This window comes from Corvus hawaiiensis, chromosome 2 (genome assembly GCF_020740725.1).
Source record: "Corvus hawaiiensis isolate bCorHaw1 chromosome 2, bCorHaw1.pri.cur, whole genome shotgun sequence".
In the NCBI taxonomy this organism is placed as follows: domain Eukaryota; kingdom Metazoa; phylum Chordata; class Aves; order Passeriformes; family Corvidae; genus Corvus; species Corvus hawaiiensis.
Genome location: NC_063214.1, coordinates 115,128,205 through 115,148,693, shown reverse-complemented (window position 1 = coordinate 115,148,693; position 20,489 = coordinate 115,128,205). Strand labels below are relative to the sequence as shown.

Sequence of the window (20,489 nt, the reverse complement as noted above, 5' to 3'; positions counted from 1 at the left end):
TTTAATTACAAAATTCAGACAGTAAAATACCATGAAATCACCTAATACTCCTATTATTAGTAATTGCAGTTCAGTTCAAAGCTGAGAGCTGTCTGGGTGACAAAATGAGCTTGGTTTTCTAGGAATTTCAGGGAGGAAAATTCTCAGAGAGGTGAGAAAAGGAATTGGGAAGGACACATTGGTTATGGGGTGAGAAACCTCCCCACTGCTATTCTCCCTTCCAAACACGGTACAACCTGGTGTAAATCCCTGAAGGAATGGTTCACCTTTCGTCCATCTCCCTGGTCCAGCACATACATCCATGACCAAGAAAGCAATCCCAAAGCACGGGGGCTGCCATGCTGCTGTGCTGTACTCTGGACCTTGGCTTTAGGCATTCTGCCCACCTTCTCAGTTCAAATACACATGAAAAGGGAGATGCACTTAAAAAGGTTCAGCTAAAGTGTCTAAAGTTGTGTGTCTGGGCCTGTGGGATATTGACCCTGCTGTTTGTACCCCAAAGTTGCTAAGATAAAACAGGCCAGAACAAAAAGACAGCATCATATTAGAATCAGATGTATGTAGATATACATGATTAAAAGATACAACTGATACTATGAGAGACCTTACAAATAGGGGGCAAATTCATTCACTGTTTTGTGATTTAACACAGAGGCACCTGCTTTCCCTGTAACTTCTTCAAGCTTCTTCTGTGCCATGCCTTCCAGAACAAAATTCAAAAGCACAAAAACTGGAAGGTGTTTTCCTCATTCTATCACTCCGGGTCAAATAAGGATATTTGAACAGGGAGGGAATATTACTTTTTACAAAGAGTGCCCATTCTGGCAGTTGGCTACCAACAAAAAGGTATACAATTACTGCACCCCTATTTGCAAATTTCCTTTTGGAAAGGAGTTTATAGCTTCATTCCTTAAAACTAATTTTGATCCAAACTTGTCATGCACGTCTGTGGTCTGGAAAAAAAATTATTTCGTAACATTAGAACTAACACATTCAGGTGTTTCTGCTTGTTTAGGGATGACAATGACAAATAACAGAAAAGTGCATGCAAAGCTGGAGATGCTTTTGCAACGCTCACCTTGATTACACTTCCCTCACATTTTATGGCAGGTTATAACCCAGCGTGCTTTTCTTTTTTCCCTGCATGTGTTATCACTTAAGATCTTAGGAAGCAACTGAGGTCGCGTGCATGAAACTGTGCAAAGCATTTGACACTGTCCCACACAAGATCCTTGTCTCTAAACTAGAGAGACATGGATTTGATGGGTGCACAACTCCATGGATAAAGAATTGGCTGGTTGATTGCACCCATGGAGTTGTGGTCAATGGCTCGATGTCCAAGTGCAGGGCAGTGACCAGTGGTGCTCCTTGGGTGTCAGTACTGTTCAGCACCTTTGTTGGTGACATGGACAGTGGGACTGAGGCATGCTCAGCAAGTCTGCCAATGACACCAAGCTGTGGGTGTGGTCCACATGCTGGAGGGAAGGAGTGCCATCCAGAGGGACCTGGACAGGCTTGAGAGGTGGATCTGTGTGAACCCTGTGAATTTCAACAGTGTCAAGCACAAGGTCCTGCATGTGGGTCAGAGCAATCCCAAGGACAGACAGACACAGGCTGGATGGAGAATGGGTTGAGAGCAGCCCTGAGGAGAACAGCTTGAGGATGCTGTTTGATGAAAAGCTTGACATGATCCACCAATTTGTGCTCACAGCCCAGAAAGTCAAATGTGTCCTGGGCTGCGTCCCAAGATGCAGATCATGGGAGGTGATTCTTCCCCTCTACACTGCTGTCACGAGACCCCACCTGCAGTGCTGCATCCAGCCCTGGGGTCCCTAACATAGGAAGGAAGTGGACCTGCTGGAGCGAGCGCAGAGAAGATCACAAAGATGATCAGAGGTGCTGGAGCACTTTTCCTAAAAAGACAGGCTGAGAGGATTGGGATTGTTCAGCCTGCAGAAGGGAAGGCTCCAGGGAGACCTTACAGCAGCCTTCTGGTACCTAAAGAGGGCTACAAGAAAGCTGGGGAGGGACTTTGGACATGGGCATGTACAGATAGGACAGCAGGAAATGGGTTCAAACTCAAAGAAAGTAGGTTTAGATTAGATATTAGGAAGAAATTTTTTACTGTGAGCATGGCAAGGCACTGGAACAGGTTGCCCAGAGAAGTTGCGGATGCCCCATCCCTGGAAATGTTCAGGGCCAGAGTGGATGGGCATTGAGCAACCTGAGCTAGCAGAAGGTGTCTCTGCCCGTGGCAAGGGTGCTGGAAATACACGATTATTAAGGTGTCTTCCTACCCAATTCTATTTCTATGATCTCTGAGCTCCTTGGAGTATGGTACCTAGCACACTGTTACCTAGATACAACTAATAAAAACATTAAAAGTTTAAAGTTATTAATAATAAAAAGCAATACTTCCACTCAATCCTCTCCCATACTCAAGACTTCAGGGAAATAAGTCAGTGAGGGAAAATTGCTGCAGAGTTTTCCACAAAGAGATTAGCTCTGTACCAAATCCAGAGGCATAGAAAGGAGATGCTTTATTATTTTTTTTTTTCCGGTAGAACAGGGTGCAGAGCTTACGTACAGGAAAATAAGATCCTAACACAACCTCCCCTCTGACCACTAACACTAGTGCATATTTCAGCAAAGCCAATCTGCTGATGACTCATGTTGTCTTGGTGCAAGAGCCTGTGCAGGGGGGGAGGACACAAACCACTTAACACATGTATCTTGACGTAGTTAGAATCCTCTGCAAGGAACAGCTTTCAGAGGGAAAGTAGGAAGGTGACAGCGTAGCCTGACTCAGCCTCATCTGCTTCCACCAAGCACTGATCAGCCCACGATTCTTGTTCTTCCCATGGAAGCCACACCCATCCCCAATGCCCTTATTTTTATACACAGAGAGAGAGAGAGAGAGAGAGAAAAGCATGGATTTCCCCTCATTTGTCCTCGTTTTGTAAACATAAAAACAAGAGTTGACTCATGAACTATAATGACAGATACTGTGCACTTTTATATATTAAGTGATGCATGCCATGAGCAATGTTCTTGAGGCTCTTTGGCTGTAAGATACCTTCTGCTGTAATCAATTTGTTAGTGCAAACAGTTCTGAATCTCATTATTTATTGCTCTTCTAATGTCTGCCTTACTCTATATGGAGTCTATTTCACTTAAGTGAGCTAGAAATGACAACTGCTTCTCACAGTGCATGTGGATATCCCCTGGTTTGAGCACAGATGTGGTAGCTTGGCAAGTTGTCTTTTTGCCTGTGTGTGGCTAAGAAACTAAGTCACTTCCCAAAGTATTTGAGATCATAAAGATACTTTTTACATTAGACCGATGTAATTCATCATTAACACTTACAAGCACCAGAATCACTTTACCAGAGCAGCCTAAAGGTTTGCTGAACTCTGTATATAATTGGGAGACTTAAAGTGATTCAGTCCTTCAAAAGGAAACATAATTCCTTAATAATAAACCTAACTGATGTATATTTGAGTGCTGCTCATGGAAATTTTTTCCAATTCAGCATCTAACACACAAAATCTGCATTAAGACTGCAATCTCGTCCTTGCTTACTGCAATGCCAGGAGTCAGCATTCATGTAATTGCCTGACCACCCCACCTTTTAGGCCAAGTTGTTTTACACAACAGCCAGCAGCAAAGTCTCATCCCTTGTCCTTTGCATGAGCAATACATCCCTGGTTTTATCTCTTGTTGCCTTCACCCTGCATTAAGAGATCACTTTCTTGATCCCAAGAGCCTCAATCCTCTCCCATGACCTTGAGAAGGGGAAACTCTAAAGCAGCTCCCAGGTGGGAGGTGGTGGAGTCTCTTCAGCTGGTGCGACTCTCTGCAGGTTTTGCATGGCTGAGTTGGGATTATCAGGGCTGCTGCCAGCCCAGCAGCTGGGCCCCCACATGGGAGCCACGTGCAGTTCAGCAACTGCAGCTTAGTCACAGAGAGAGGCAAGGCAAACCCTTGAATCACAGAATCCTCCTTGTCCTGTTACCCAAAGCTTTACTGGTAAGGAAATGCACTAGATTTCAGCTGCTCTTCCACCGAAACTTTTCTCTTGTTTTTTTTTTTGGAATGCAAAGGTAATGGATGCAATACTCACGGCTGTGCTGCACTAATGCAACACTATTTTTGTGACATTACTCACAGTCTAAATCAGCATCACACTGTCTCTTGTGCAACATTTAAACAGTATTGTCTAAACCCATACCAGGAGAAGTTACCAGGAGATCAAAAGGCACACGGGTGAAACTGCATGAGGTGCTTTTGTCTGAGGTTTTGCCAGCGTTCCCCAGCAGAGGCTGTAATGTGGTTTCCAGCTGATGGAGTGCAAGGCCAGAAGGGAGCCACACAGCAGAACAGGTTCTCCCTCTCACCCTTGACTTCAGAACAAAACTTTACCATCCAGCACAGGGCACCACATCTTTTGCATTGCGTTAGTCTGACTGTGGAAAGACTGGCAAGCCATGTTAGGAAACCAGGGTAATCCCTTTCCCTGTTCCTCACTTTTTTTCCTGGCATTTTCCCAGAAGGGGAGGGGAAGAGGAGTTAAAAACATTATGAAAAGAACAAGCATCGCCAAACTAAAAATTATCCAGCCTTACAAAGTTCTTGTTTACCCCAGAAGAGAAAAACCTTCTAAAATACATATTTTTAAGCATAGATGTAGGCTGATTATTTTAACTTACACAAATGTCTGCCTACTCCATGTCTGGAGTGCTCATGCTTTACTACAATGTCCTAACAGTTGGGCTGAAAAATAAAGTGCTAGGGAATATTTCAATTTAAACAAAAATATCATTGAAGAGAAAAATTATTCTATTTTTAAAAGAAAAAAACCCCCAAACCAACACCACTAAACAAGCCCTATATTTGATGACAATAATACAAAGTGAAATCTCAGTACAAAATGTCTACAGACTTGGCATTCCAGTGCCTGAGAAGAAAACTTACATTATGTAAGGACTTACATATTTATTAAACATTTGTCCTCTGTTATATATTGTATCACAATCAGTAAGTGCACTTTAATATCAGAACTTAATATTAGAACACAATATAGACATCCAATTCCGAGGTACTTTACTTCAACAAATGGAAAAAAAAGTAGAGAGAAAGAAATCAATACAATCTGGATAACACAAAACCGATTAATTCATGGTATCCAAGGAGGATTAAAGGAAAGAAATGCAAGAGACTGGGGAGGCAAGTCTGCCAGACCTATTCGGAGGGAGAGAAAAGAGGTCCCCACAGTACATTAAGATACTTCCCAAAAAAAGCAAGAGTCATTCCTAGGCTTTGCTCCAACTTCCATGAATCGCTGCCTGCAGAGTAACCATGACTCGCTCTTCTCAGATTTTGTTAAAGAGGCACTGACCTTCAAGCCAACACTCACATAGAGCAACTGCACTGTGCAGCTGGGAACAGCTTACCAGAACTCAAATGGTTAAATTTAGTATGGTCGTTCAAACAGTTTAGATATGCCAAGTTATCTCATCACTGCCTAATTGCTCCCTTTGATGGGAAAAAAAAGGCCACAAAAGCCCCTCTCTTGCACACGCAGATTTCTTATCTAGTAAGGCAGCTCTGACTGTAACATAGAAGAAAAACAGAAGAATTCCAGATGTTAAAAATATCATTTAATTAAAGAAAGATAAATCATACCAAAAGTTTAGGTCAGTCTTAGTTAATACATTTGCATTTATTTTAGAATATACTCTACATCTGAGTAAAAAAGTTTTAAATAAACTCCAGTACATGTACAACCGTGGGACCCGCCATCTCTCCCACAACAGAGGGATGCTCCTTAGCTCACTGGGTTCCCTCCGGGGTAACAGAAGCAATTTTGTGCTAGTTTCGTTATGTTCATCGGCTTCAGCGGAGCCTCCTTCTCAGCCAGCAATGCCACCACCTCGTACACGTAGGGGTTCAGCGTCCCCACCCAGGCGGGAACAGCGACCGCTCGCCCCGAACCGTACAATGAAAAAAACACGGGGGGGGGTCAAAATAATTAATAAACTAGTACTGATTAATTTACATCTCTTTCTCGCTTGTGCGTTGATAGAAAACCTGCTGCAGTCCTGGGAGCGCGCACGGAAGCCTCGGCCCGGGGAGCTGCCCTCGGCCACCGCAGCAGCAGCGGCAGCGCCGGGCGGCGAGCCCCTCGCCCCGCTCCCCCCCGGCGCTCACTGCCCCCAGCTGCTGACGCCGATCTCCTGCTTGTATCTGTTGGTAAGGACGTTGGCCTTGCGGGTGAGCTTGGAGAGGACCGAGTGGAGTCCGCTGAGGTGGTAATGGAACTGCTGCTCCAGGTCCTCCTCCCCCTCGCCATCCTCGGCGGGCCCGCCGCCCAGCTTGTCCTTCTTGCGGGCGGCCTCCTCGCCCGCCGCCGGCTGCACCACGCCCCACTCGATGTCGTTGCGGATGGACTTGAGCAGCATGTAGTGGCTGTACATGTCCCTGCGGGAGAAGTAGGCGCCGGGGTCGCCGGGCGGCAAGGCAGCATCCCGGGGCGGGCACACGGCGCCCGCCGCGTCCAGTTCCTCCAGCAGCAGCGGCACGTCGCGCAGCAGGCTGGGCACCATCACCGTCTGGTCCATGTTATTGACGGCGCCGATGAAGCGATTCATGGCGTTGAAGAGGGAGTACTTCTGGCTGTACGAGTCGCAGATCTGCATCATGCTGGCGGCCGGGCAGGCGTGCTCAGCGAGGCGGCTGGGACCGGACCGCGGGGCTCCTCCGGCGGCGACCTCTTCCTCCTCCTCCGCGCTAGCGGCACCGGCCGCCCTCCGCCGCGGGTTGGGCTCGGCGGCTGCTCACGATCAGAGTCCTGCTGGGAGGCGGTGGCGGAGGCGCCGGGGTTAGGGGCTGCTCTCCCTCCCCCTTTACCTCCTCCCTCCTCCAGCCCGCCTTCCCGTCCCCTCCCGCCAGCGCCCTCTCCTCCTCCCCCGCCGCCTTCATCCCCAGCCCCGTGCCTTTCCCTCAGCCTCTCCCTCCTCGTCCCTTCTCTCACCCTCCCCTCCTCCGCCTGCCCCGCTGCAGCCGCCGGGGCTCGCTGCGGCCGCTCCCCTCCGTACAAAACGAGGCAAGACGCAGAACTCCCCCCGCAATTCCTCCCGGGAACCGGGCGTGGCCGAGGGGATGGCAGACCCCCACCGCGCCAGTAAATTAAAATTCAAGCGGTCCCCAGCCGCCGTGCCGCGGTGATGGCACCCACCGTAATCCGGAGCTGTTTCCCGCCGCCCGTGGCCGCGCTCCCATACCCGGCGCCGTATTTATAGCGCGTATCTTACAAAAAGGTGTTCCCCAGTGCCACCCCCCGCGCCGCCACGCCAGACAAAGGCGGCGGGCGGCCGCCGCGCCGGCTCCGCCTCTCGCCCCCCGCCGGGGGAGGGCGCCGGGAGCACAGCCCGCACCGCGGGCATCCCGAGAGGCCCGGGCCGCGCGGGTTGGTGCTGGCGGCAGAAACTGCGGGGCTGAGTCCCCAGGGGAGCCGCTGCAGTGCGGCGGCGGCTGCCTCGCACCCCAACCCTGGGACAAAGCAACGGCGGCCACGGAACGCTCCCGAGCGCCGGTCCCGCCCCGGGCGGGGATCGCAGCGAGGGGCACCGTGACAGAGCAGCGCTGCGGGCCCTCCCCCCGGGCCGCGCCGGGGCGGGGCGAGTGACTGACAGGTGATTGACAGCCCTTGCCGCGGGGACACGCGGGCCCCGCGTGCTGCCCGCGTCCTCCCGGCCCGCCCATTGGCTGCCGGGCGCGCGGCGAGCGTGACACCGGCTCCGCCCCCCGGCGCGCCGCGTGCCCCAGCGCCAGTAGGAGCGGGCGGCCGGGCGGGGAGGGCGCAGGGCGCGCGGGCGCTCGGGCAGGCTCGCGTCGCCGCCTCCCAGCAGCGCGCCGAGAGCTCCCCCGCTGCCGTCCCGCGCCGCGCCAGCCCCGGGTCGCGGGGAGAGGTCGGGCAGCCTTTGGGCAGCCTTTGGGCAGCCTTTGTCTGTGTCCCGGCGCTGCGCGGGGCGGCCGGCATCACCCCACAACCTCACCTCCGGGCCCATCCAATCGGCGCGCCGCCCGGCCGCCCCCCGCCAATCAGCGAGCTCCGGCAGCAGCCAATGGGAAACAAGAGCACCCCCCTGCACGCCCCCGCCCTGGTGACAGGCGGGTTGGCCGCGAGCGCCGCCGCGGGTCACGTGGGGCCGAGCGGCGCGGAGGGGGGGGGCGCGGTTGCCGTGGCAACGCCCGGGCATCGCCCGGCGGCGCCGGGGCCGCGGCGGGCGGAGCGGCAGCGCTGGCGCGCCCCGGGCCCGCCTCTCCCGCGCCGCCGGCGGCCCGCGATGCGCGCACGGCGGTAGCCGGCCTCCGAGGGGCGCAGCGGCCTGCCCGCAGCGGCGGCTCGGCTTCCCGCCCTGCTCCCCGCAGCCTCCGCGGTGCCCGGCTGCCGCCAGGCCCCGACCCGAAAGCAGGAGGCCGGTTCCCTGGGTGGCAGACCGTCTGTGTGAGGGATGGGACCGCGGGCAGCTCGTGCGCTGCGGTTACTTGTGATTAAGCAGTAGCCAGAGATACGGACTGGTATAAAATGATGAGCTGTTAGCAGATAATTCACTACAGGGAAAAAAAGAAATAATCTCACCAGGCCAGAAAATTGGCCACGACTTACATTTGCGTCTTCATATAGATGCAGTGTGTCATTAATAGACCATTAACAGTTTTCTTGCCTTTAATTGAAATACAGCTTACACTGAACATTCAATAAATTGGAAAAAGCAATAAATCTTTGGAAACAAGGGGAATTGGTTTATTGTCCAACTTTCCAAATTAAAACAATTAAACGTTTGAACAAATTAAAACTGAAGTCTTTACCTGAGGTTACAACGTACTGGCTGGGGAGGAGAAAGAGTTGGCAAAAACAACCCAGCTTGGAGCAGCAAAGGGGGGAGGTACCTGAGACTTCAGTGTGATGATATTATATAAATTATGGCCTGGGCACTAGTAATTTTCACCCACACCTATCTTCTTTGTTTCCCAAAAGGTATAGCCACACATTCTGCTTCCAGCCTGGCTTTAAATGGGTTTAAATGGCTTTAAATGTTTGCTTATTTTAGTGAGGCGTGTGCCTCACCCGTTAGGCTGAGACGGATCATACTCAAGTCAAATTTAGCAGCATAAGGCAATTGGCTTTTTTATTTATTTATTTTTTTTTGCTTCCTTATGTTCTGATCAAATTTGATATGCAGCATAAATGTCCCTGGTACACATAATGTATATCATGAACACAAGCCTGGGTAGGTTTGATTGCTCTTTGGTTAGAACAAAATAAAGGAGCACATATTCCTTACTCCTGTGGTATGTAATTGACATAGGTGTACACATGAGAGAAAAAGAGATGGCACTTTTTCCACTCTTAAGAAAAGGTGATCCCATTTAAGGCATAAACTTTTATATGCAAGTGGCATTTGTTTGAAATGTGTCCTCTTCAGAATGATCCAGTTATCGTGGCTGTGCAGGGCCTAGAAGGGGAATCAGCTGGAAACCCCTTATCGTGCCCTGAGCAATGAGGAAGGTTGCATGTTCACTATCTGGCAGTCCAAGAAGGTGGAAACGTGTACCTTTACCCAGCACAGTCCTGGATAAGGAGACTAACATGAAAACATGCAGGAGTAGTCTTTATCCAGCACCTCAGCTGGATGGAGCACCCCTGGTGTACAAGCCCAGCAGTGTGGGGGTGAAAACACCTTTCTGCTCAAATAAACTTGGTTCCGCTGTTCAGGAAAGCAGGAGTCACATAAAACTTACTATATTAGCTAAAAACCTTTATTTTTCTATGAAATGAATGAGGGCTGGTGGTGTTCAGCCCTTTCTGGACAAGAGCCTTCTTTCTTTCTTTTTTCTTCCTGAAGAAGACCAGGGATGAACTATAGCTGTTACTATTTAGCTATTCTTGTTACTGAGCTATTAATGGCATTAACTGTTTGACTTAGCTGTAAACCAGTCTTTAGCCCCAGGAACACTGAGGTTAGTACTACAAAGGTTAGCTATAGGAACAGAGCTGCTATGGGCCTGTCTCCTCTGGCAACATTAGCAGCTGTGCAGTGTTTTGCAAGCAAAGACTGATGATTCTGTCAACTTGCGTGGGTTTTCATACCATTTGCGAAGCCTATCTAATTTCTCTGTTCAGTGGCAACAGGATAACAAACCGTCTTTGTTCACAGTTTTCCCAAGACACGTGCTGGCACAAAAGAGGTGCCACTGGCACGCTGCAGACCAGAAATGGCTACACTTTGGTGGCTAGGAAGTTGTTCTGCTGCACAGTGTTTGCAAAATAAGATGAGATCTTGTGTGGGCAAGAAGTGATAAATATGTGCAAATATTTAGGATTGCAATTCTGCAGGCTGGGAGCACCATTTGGGCCAGCCTTCTAAGGGCAACATCTCTTGGGAATTTCACTTCCTCTCATAATCTGTTGTCAATGTGACATGGCAGATTAGAGTTCAGCCTTGGAAACTGTGAGTTGTTTCCTTCTATTCCTATTTGACATACATTTTTGCTCAAACTTGTGAACTGCTCCCATCATTTTGGGAGGCAGTACAGATGCACGCATTTAACACTTTCTGTTTCTGAAAGCGAGTCCAGTTGTACCAAACACTGAACCGAGGAAACCCGTCATTTCTTATCCAGAAGGAATGTATGTAAATTTATCATCTTAATTGATGCCTCTCCATGAGGTTCATGTAATCAGCCCTTGTAGCTTAACGTGCTAATGAACAGGGTAAGTAGAAATCTAATATATTAAAGGAATGCAGACCAATTTGTCTGAGCCCTGCTGAGACCTGCAGTGTACGTTTTGCAAAGATTTACTCATCTCTCTCCTATCTTTCACTTAGCCGCCTTTTACTCCTCTTTCTGTTGATCCTCTGCAAGTGGAGTGATTCTCCAAAGTGCACAGAAACCTCTGTGAGGATGTGCATAGGGGTCAGGAGGATGTTTGGAGAAGGCAGTGACGATGGTAAATCCCTTTTCCCTCTGGCACATGCACAAATCTGCACGAAACCGCACACTGCACAAGAGCTCCGTGTCCTCACATCTCGACACACAGCAGCCACTGAAAAGTGAAAAGTGTGGGATCCAGCAGGAGCTCTGCTGGCAGTGGGATCAGGGACCAGTGCTGGGCAGGTAGGTGGCTGTCTCAGGCAGCTGAGCTCCTGTGAAGCCCCTCTGAGTCGCCTGGCTGCAGTTCGCACCTGGGTTTCTCCAGGCCTGTCAAGTCCTTACTTCCTCAGCTTTCCTGGAAATCATTACATGCACAGCTTCAATCTGTTTGCCAGTTACTGTGTATTTCCAGGGCCTGGGATCAGCTAGCTAGTGCTGTGAGGTCGAAACAGGCTGAATCCTCTTCCTCCTTAAAGGAGCCGGTGGGATAAATGCTGCCACAGATTGTTTGCATGGCGTGTGCGTAGCATCTCTCTCCCCTATCTCTTGCCAGCCTCATCCATCTTCCCTGGAAGCTGGTCTGAGCAGGCACTGCAGTGTGCAGTGCCCAGGACAGCAGCGGCCCTTTTCAAATGGCTCCTTAGTGCTGCCATAATAAGCCTGATAAATAAAACATGGCTTGCAGACACGGATTTACTGGAGAGGGCTAAGGGGGCTGTAGCTCCCTCATTAGTATCTCCCGGTGCAGCATGTGTGCTCCTCATTATGTGGCACAGTGGCGGTTGTCTAGTCATCCATGATGAGGCTGCAGCCACTCCAAGGATGCACCAGGGATCCCAGGGATTCTTTTTTTTTTTTCTCCTGTGTTAATAATTGGAATTTAGAAGTAAAAAAAAAAAAAAAGCTTGAATATGAAGAGGATGAAGGGGAAAAGATTGCAACTGGGTCTGATTTTTTCTCCCTTGTGTCTCTGTAAGTCAGCAGCAAACGCAGAGAAATCCGTATAGCTGTGCTATTATGGAATTGGCATGAGCAGGATCGAGACCTTTGTATTCTACAAACTCCTTTTTTTGGGGAGCTTTGTTACTGTTCATTCTAAAATCCTGCTCATAAACTTGTGGGTGAAGTATAAACTTTACCATCTCCCTCACATTTTTTGTCTTCTGTTCAAGGCAAAGGAAGCAATTTGGCTGATTTCAAGTCCCTCAAAGATAGGGACTCAGGAATCTGGGTTAATCTGAGCAAGGCTTGTGGAGGTTTGATCCAGCTTTTCTTTCTGGCCGTCGCTTAAATCCCTCCTACCTCCCGCATACAAGTTACAACTGCATCATCTTAGTAACCCTGTGACCAAGAGGCATGAGAGTCTCCTCTGAGACTGTAATCTCACTCTAAACAGCTCTCTGGTGGGTGCTCGTGAGTGGCGATACATCATGCAATTTTCTCCTTTAGAGGCTTGCGGTGTCATCTCCACCGTGATCGCTGCCCTGCCCGGCCAGTGCTGGTGAGCCAGAGAGCAGGGCCAGCCTGGGAGCGTGTTCCTGGCACAGCTCTGCACGGCTGGGGAGTGCGTGGGGTCATGAACAGTGTTAGCAAGATCTGCCCCTTCCTCTTTGCCTCTCATCCATGCTCTGGCAGGAAGGAAACCTGTTTAGGATGGCAGGAGACTACTGGTGTAGCAAAGTAATCCTCAATAAGCTCAGGACTTTTCTGTAATGGTATTTAATATGCAGATAGTCAAACGAATGCCACCATGATGTATTTTTATGGACAAATATTATATATTAAGCCCTGATTTATACATTTGAGCGTAATACCTGGGGCTCTGAGGAGAGCCTTTAATCTCTGTCAGCGAGGCAGCACGCATGCTAAAGCGCCGAGTAAATCTGCACAGGAGCGCTGAACTGAGCGCAGCATATATCAGAGTTCTCCCGCCTGATAAAATTAAATACACGAGACCACCTTTCTGTGACATTACCGGGTTGATACGCAGGGGCTGGCACCAGGAAATACAGATCTGTACTTCCCACTCGGACCCAAACCTGCACCATTCCTGCTGCTTCTGCCGTCCCAATCCCAAAGGTGCCATCTCAAGCTCCCAGAAAACGTTCCTGGGTGAAGGAAGGTCTCTGTCCTCGACTTTCCCCCTCTGCTTCTATCACCTTGCTCTCATGTGACTGCCTGGGTGCAGCTGAGGGGGTGCCAGTGCCCTATTTCCCGTTCACCAGCACGTGTAGTAAGGTGAGCATCGTCTCAGTATGGGGTTCTGCATTTAATAATCTCACCAGCTCAACTGTTTTTATCTGAATCTTCCTCCTGAACTGATAAATCTAAATTGCACATTTTCTAACCCGCTTCAGCTGAGGGGGAGATCTCGCAGGTATCCTCAGGTGACGCGCGGGCTCTGCCGCGCCTCTCCGGCTCCATCTACTGCACTTTTCTGGGACTGCCGCCCCTTCCCGTCCGCAGGCTGGCGGCTCCCGCAGGAGCTGCCCCTTTATCCCGCCGAGCTGGCGGAAAAACGGGAGCTCTGGTTTTGTTTGAAAGGCTCGAGCTGTCCAGGTGGTGAAACAAATACAGTACGCGTTCATACAGTCCTATAAATTGTAGTTCATCGTTGTAAACCAGTCACTGATTTTCAATGCCTGGCTTGCTGGGTGAATTCTTCGCTTCCCGGTGCTCAGAAAGAGAAGGAGCAGAACAAAGGTGGCCACCGTCACTGAAGCTTTCCGTGCTGGCTGATGGAGCAAGAATTGGGGCCATGGCAGGACGAGGGGCTGGAGGAGAGCTCTGTGTGGGGTGGAGGGGCCCTACATGGGAGCAAATCTTCCACTTGCTGCTGGAAGATGCCAAGGGAGAAGATAGCAGCTTGGATTTCTGCCATCTGATGGGGACTTACAGGGTGGGACTAGAAGCAGCCGAATTTTCCTGTGAAAGTCCTATCTCTTCATTTTACATTCAGTATTAAAAGAGAAGCTGCTCTGAAAGAATATCCTACTTTTCGTGTCTCTGTTGTTCAGAGCTGACATGGAGGCGTTACGTGTCCTTATTATAAGCGCTCCTATTATAGTGTGGTTTTAGCTGAAGGATGCTGTATGGTTAAAGATGACTATTACAACCAAAAATAGTACCAGAGCTTCCCAAACTTATGACTATTATGAATTTGTATGATTAATATTTAGTTGCTCTACAAAAAGCACCAAAAGCTGGAAGTCAAAATCAGAATGAAGTTGTGCTAGGGACTGCATATAACTTTTTTTTAATATATCTATTCATAGTGCATATTTCTGTAGGTGATAGATTAATATAAAAATACTGCCAGTCTTTTTCAGGGTTGTAAAACACAAGGTACATCATATATTATTTTTTAATTGAAACTCAGATCAGCTGTTTGAAATGAATTTGTTTCAATGGCAAGTAACATATTTTTCCGCAGTCCTTGTGAAAACTGGAAATAAGGTGGATTTGGCAGCTTAGCCTATGAAGTTCTGGAGCAAATCCGTAAACCGAAAGACCACAGGGTTTTGTCCTGGCTTTGATGAAGTTCTGAAAAGAGCTAAATTAAATCCATGCTGTAGCCATATGTGTAATTTTGTTCTACTGGAATACCTTATAGCTGTCAGTGAATTTCTCTGTACTCCCAGCATTGTGTAAGAGATGACACAAGAACCTGAAGATTACTCTCTCCAGTAGTAACATGCATTTGCAGCCTTAAAATTATTACAACAGCATTTTTTCATTTACATGGCTGGAGAGAATCTGTTTTTGCAGTAAATTTGTATTTCAAAGCAGATTTTTGTGTCCATCATTATCAGTGGTTTACAAGATTTCTCTTTTTTTCCCTCCCATTTGGGGATGTGGGAACAAATGAAATAAACCCATCATAAAAAATAATTTTGTCCAGGTGGAACATAAATCAGCCAAAAAAATATTATTCTACATGGCAAATAAAAAGCATATGCTGTATTATTTAAAGCACAGCCTCCATATTCACATACAAAATTAATGCTACAGTGGGAGGTAAAACTGATGGAGGCAGACAATGAAAATATTAGGAGTAAAACATCATGCCAGGAACAATTCAAGCAGAGCCACTTGCAGGGTCATGGTCGTATTCCATTTCAAATGGGCATGGAAATACACTGTGGGTTATTCTTCTCCAGAGATGCACACATAATAAGCACCTGCTCCCCATGTCTACTCTTCCCTTTTAACTGTTGATTTATTGGATGTTTCTGAAAGCTGTGGCCAGGCTTGTGAGGGATATATAACGTGGTGCCTGCAGGAAGGAACGGGAGTGGGCAGCCGAGCTGCCACACTTGCCGTCCCTACTGTGGGGTGAAGGGCTGAGCAGGATTCACAACAAAAGCTGGCTGCTCCTCAGCTTCCAAGGGGAAGGACACCACTGGAAAGTAAATCATAGTCATTGTGCCTGGGTTGCACCTGGGAAAGTCGGTAAAAAATTATAAACTGTGTTCCTTGCCTCAGACTGGAGTAAATGGTGGATTGAGAGGAGAAACACACAGCGTTCAGCAGTCTAAGGCACCAAAAGGGATCTTTGCCATCACTAGCTATTTGTCTTCTACAGCATCAAGGGAATGATACATGAGTATAAAACATAATATTGCACGTGTTTTAAGGTAATTTTCAGAAGATTATGAAGCCACCCTTCTTACATGTGTGAGAAGGTACATACCACATACTCCCTACTACACTGGAGACAGTACCACCAGCAAATATTTTATTCTCATCCTGGTTCTCCCTGGGTTGGGGGAGTTTCACTCCATTCCTCCTCTGAAGTGGAGCCTCACTAAATAAGGAATGAACATAATCTTCAGATAATGTTGAAGAGAGGTCACTACAAAGAGACTTTGAATTAATATAATGTTTATCCCTGTAATTTAATTAAAAAAAAAAAAAACCCAACCCACACAGTGAACCTTCTTGCTCTTTGCCCTACTATTTCACTATTCTCTTCTATTTTCTTCTCTGCAGCAGGAGTGGAGCTTTGGAGCGACGAGGTCTTGAGATATTCTAGTCTTGGCGGTCCTTGAGATATAATGGCACAGCATGCCCATTTAGAAACAAAAGAAAGAAAGAAAATTATGTTTAATTAAAAATGTGAATCAGAAAATGTAGGGCTATTGAGAATCATCCTGAACTGCACATTCTATGTACATGGCTAAAAAAAAGATGCACTGCAGCAACTGGAGTAATTCATGGTTCAGTTCCCCTATGATGGTAAGCAGTTTATTGACCTAGAACTACAAAATCATTCAAAATTACATTTGGCAATGCTGAACTTCTGACACAAATCCCCTAGTGTAAGAAAATGGAGAGGGCAGCCACACAACCTTCCACTGAGCCCTGCTGCGTCTTTCAACAGCAGCAGGAGAGGTGCACCAAGTTCAGAAAGGTAGAAGAGCCATATAGGAGCAAGGAACTCTTGCATTTTAGCCCTGGCTACTTCAGTGGTCCTGAGCCAGTCACCTTGGGCCAGACATTCGGGTGTTAATGAGTCAGAGTGCAGGCCAGGCTTTACACAGAGCTTCCTGTGCTCATTCCTGAGCCCCTTGGACCTGACTTACACACCCAAGAGCATCAAGGTGTTTAAAAACCAAGTCCTGATGGTGTCTGCTGGGAGCTTTTGAAGTAGTATCCCTAAGGTCTGACCTTGCAAGCTCATGATGGAGCTGTTAGTCCACCCCAGTTACAGATCTACTTGTGGCACCTCTCAGTCAAGGCAAGGCCTGGCTCTTTATGTGTTGTCACCTGCAAGGAGACACAGCCTTGGCCACCAAATTTGCTTCAAGGACCTGTTGGGGCTTTCTTGTAGGAGGAGTGCATGGGCAGAAAGAAAAATCAGCAGACCTTATCACTTGCCTGGCAGGTTGGTTCCTGGCTAGGAGAGGATTTTTGACTTGGTATGAATCTCTCTCTTGGACAGGCGTGTTGCAAGGAAAACGTGTTTCCCTGCCTGACCTGCACACATGGATCATGTCTGCTCTACCATGTAACTGGAAGGGAGATTTGGGGCACAGCTCTGGCAGAAAGCACAGCCAAACTTAGAAAGCAAGCACAGCTCCCAAAATGGGGGGGTGTGAATTTACTCTCTGATGTCTTTCAGCTCTAGTAATCTCAAGTGGTCCAGTAATCTCAACTGCTATAAATAACACCACAAATGTTCTCCTGCAGAAGCTTTATCTTTTGGCTGATGCCACCCCTTTAAGTGTTAAGACATTGTTGTGCCCAGTTTTTGCTGTAGCCAAATGGGACTAGAAGGAAATCAATAGCCCCATTTTGCCTGTCACTTACTTAAGCTTGATTTGAACCCATGTTTGTAAAGCTGAAAGCTTTTGTAATCCATTGTTGTTGTGCCTCCCACAGCCAGCCCACCTCTGAGAATTTCATATTCCTACATTTTAAGAAGAAATATGATGGACAATGAAAACACGTTTGTTTAGTTTTAATATGTTTAAATCAACACTTTTTGTTATTAAGGCTGTGCTAAAAAAAGACTGCTTTGAAAGGAGACACATCTGCTCAGAGCAAAGGCTTCCATAACTCATTCAGAATTATTGGTCATATCCACAATATTAGTGGTAAAAATTGATTATCCATTCCCACTTGCTTCACGATCCATAGCATTTTTTTCATTCATATTTTAAGTTGGTTTATACAGAGCGAAACAGTGTTATTTGAATAGCCAAGGACAAGCATGATACATCTTACTAAAAGCCCACACCAGCAGAAAGCAGGATTTTTTTCATGTTAGTCTTGTCCTGTCCTGAAGGTAGAAATAATCTAGATTTGGCAGGTATCATGACCTCTTTCCACCCTGAGGAGCAAATGCCCTTCTGTCAGTGTGTGTGCACTGCCCACTTAGGCTCATTGCTGCCCTTTTATCCCCAAGTGCAAAGTCTGGGACTTGGGTTTTCTAAGATTCCTAGCTCATTTTGGGACTGTCACCAGCAGCTCATAGAAAGCAAGGGAGAGGAGGAAGGACTGAATGTTGCAAGGATGGAAAAAAAAATTAAAGGGGGGGACATAGCTCAAAGCTTCTGCAAAACTTTCTGAAGGAAAGATGTTTTGAACATCATGTTTCAGCAACATGGGCTCAGCTGCTCCCGAGAAGGGGACCATGCATAAGACACCTCCAACAGGGTGACATCATGACCATTAGCATCCAGAGCCTTATACACTCTCGTGCAGCTGTAGGGGACAGGAGGAGCACTCCTGCCATCAATCCTGTGTTCACAGGCATTGAAAGGGCAGAGAAGTTTGGAGATCCCTTTCTGGTGACTCTGTAAAGGTTGCAATCTCCAACTTAAGCTGATCCTTGGAGTCCAGCAGTTAGATATGGTGGGACAACAGAGGTTACCCTTAAAATGGTATAATTTGTAGTGTTGCAGTTGTGAGGATGAGTTTATTGACATGACCATAACCTTAACTCCCTGTTAAAAGAGTGGTTAAACCATGACACTCCCTTACAAAAAATAAAGAGGGACTTACTGGCCTGCCCAGAGATTTTTTTTCACTTAGACCTAAAAGATTTTGGTTATTTGATGCAAAACTTGATCCTGAAGATTCCACCTTTCCCTCTCTAACTCCTTTTAGCATAAACAGGTATTATCTGCACACAAGGGAAAAGGGAGAACAGACTCCTAATAAAAATACTTCACACCTTAAGTGCATAGGTGGTAGCTTCCCTCACACAGTAAAACACCCAAAGCATAGACTGACGAGAGTGAAAGGAGAGGTGGTTCCACTTGGGACTATTAAATGTAAATCTCTTTTTGTTCAATAAGGAGACGAGACAAGTTTTGCCACTCAGCTGCTGTGTAATCTCTGTTGGAGCGAGGACTGCTTGTCTTGCACGGGATCCCGAGCTCCTGAGGGCGACTGCAGCGCAAACCACTAATGCCAGCAAAAGCAATAAGAAAACCAGCCACGTCTGCATCCTTACAGTCCCCTCACCTACGGTGTTGATGAGCTTCATCCCATCTCTAGGGCGCGATCTCTGCGGTTCGCCGTGGTTTGAAGGAGGGAGGCAGGGCATGCGGAAGGGCAGGGCAGGGATGCGCAGCCCCTCCTCCGCGAGGTGCCCATGGGGACCGGACCCGCGGCCCCCGCTGCCGGGGCCGGGGCTGGGGGAGGCGGGAGGCGCAGCCCGGGCTGCGCTGCCAAACCTGGCGCTGCTTTGCCATCTAGTGCCGCGCGTCCGGATTGCAAGAGCCCGTGGCCAGCATCGCACGGAAACTCAGCTTTATCGCCCAGCTGGAATTACAGGAACTTCAGTTTGGGTTGTTTTTGGGGTTTTTTTAACATTAATTCTCATCAATATTTCATGTGCCGCAATGGCTGCACAACCGCATCTCGAAGAAGCAGTGGGTGTTTCGTGCGGTCGATAGCAGTGGGAAGAGGATACATCACTGGTGGCCACACAAGCTGCCTGGGGCTCGCTGGGAAACCCTTCCCTCATTGATTTGCAGCCACCTAAGAGTGGATATTTGGTGTCATTCCTGGTTTAGGGTTGAAACTGTAAAGGAACCAAAGGAACCAAAGCCGCCACAGCACTGCTGCCGCCACTCAACTTGTTTGGCAAATGAGGCTTCTTTGAGTTGTGAGGGACATGATTTACAAGAGAAGGCTTGGGAGCAGAGATGGGTGAATCCCTTTCAGTGACATTGACAATGGATCCCATCAGTTTTGTAGACCCTCCCTCTCACCTGAAAATTTTCCATTTTCTCACATTAACTTACTCTTCTAAATTATCGGGTCAAAAACTTCAGTGAACATAGGCCATCCCTAAAGGATGTGCAGGCAGTTTATTGGGGGGCCCTGGAGTCACAGGAATTATAGCTGGTTGACTGAAAGCATGGGAACACTGTACTAAGCCTTTTGGTCCAGACACACGGGGCTTACTCATGTGTATGAATTTCTGATTTACTCTCTGAAATAATTCCCCCCTGTTCACTTAGAGAGTGCTGTGTCCACAAACTTCCAGGCTTTGACATTTTTAAGACTATAACTAGATATGAAAAAATGCCTGAGATGCAAATCCAACCTAATTTCCCATAAAGTACAAATTAATATTTGCTGAACCTTTTCGTTTTAGGTTTAATTCCAACAAATTCTAGTCACCTCTGAAATAGAGAGGGCGTAGGTAAGTGAGTCTGGCTGCCTCACAATCAGTTCCCAGCACGTAGAACTAAAAGGTCTCATGCTTCATGAACTGAAGTTAACGGGGACAGGTTTGGACTTTGAATACCATTTCCTTAAAGAAGAAAAAACCAATCTTTTTGTTGGCAACCAGTTTCCAGAGGAGTCTTAGAAATTATTTCTGGTTTTGTTATGTAAAACTTCCTTCAGCAGTTGGATTCACACAGGCATTTTTACAGGCCCAAGAACTTGTCATAGGGAGGAGCTGGCATTGCTTGGGTAAAGGAAAAGCGCATAAACTGTGTGCCAAGCAGCTTAAAAAGTAGATGATGACGAGGCAAAGCAAAAGGAGACTGAGTTAAGCTGGAGAGTGAGACAGTCAGAAAGAG

At 47.8% G+C, this 20,489-nt stretch overlaps 1 protein-coding gene and 1 long non-coding RNA gene across 3 annotated transcripts in view; one reads left to right on the top strand and one right to left on the bottom strand.

Moving 5' to 3' along the window:
* Positions 1-5,638: 5,638 nt before the first annotated feature.
* MID1IP1 (MID1 interacting protein 1) lies at positions 5,639-7,413 on the bottom strand. 2 transcript variants are annotated; one of them, XM_048289188.1, is made up of 2 exons: positions 7,238-7,413; positions 5,639-6,850 (listed from the first exon to the last, which is right to left on the bottom strand). In XM_048289188.1, the coding sequence occupies exon 2, from the start codon at positions 6,699-6,701 to the stop codon at positions 6,207-6,209; it is 495 nt and encodes a 164-aa protein (XP_048145145.1). In that variant the 5' UTR covers positions 6,702-6,850; positions 7,238-7,413; the 3' UTR covers positions 5,639-6,206. The 2 variants fall into 2 exon arrangements, with proteins under 2 accessions (XP_048145145.1, XP_048145155.1); XM_048289198.1 differs by lacking the exon at positions 7,238-7,413 and adding an exon at positions 7,034-7,221.
* Positions 7,414-7,606: 193 nt separating this feature from the next.
* LOC125318478 overlaps positions 7,607-20,489 on the top strand; it is a 30,780-nt gene continuing 17,897 nt past the window's right edge. The window contains exon 1 of the long non-coding RNA XR_007200373.1: positions 7,607-7,694. This is a non-coding gene — a long non-coding RNA (uncharacterized LOC125318478). The remainder of the gene's footprint in view (positions 7,695-20,489) is intronic.

Coding starts and splice junctions, on each gene's coding strand:
- MID1IP1 (XM_048289188.1), bottom strand. CDS start 6,701: ATGATGCAGATCTGCGACTCGTACAGCCAGAAGTACTCCCTCTTCAAC.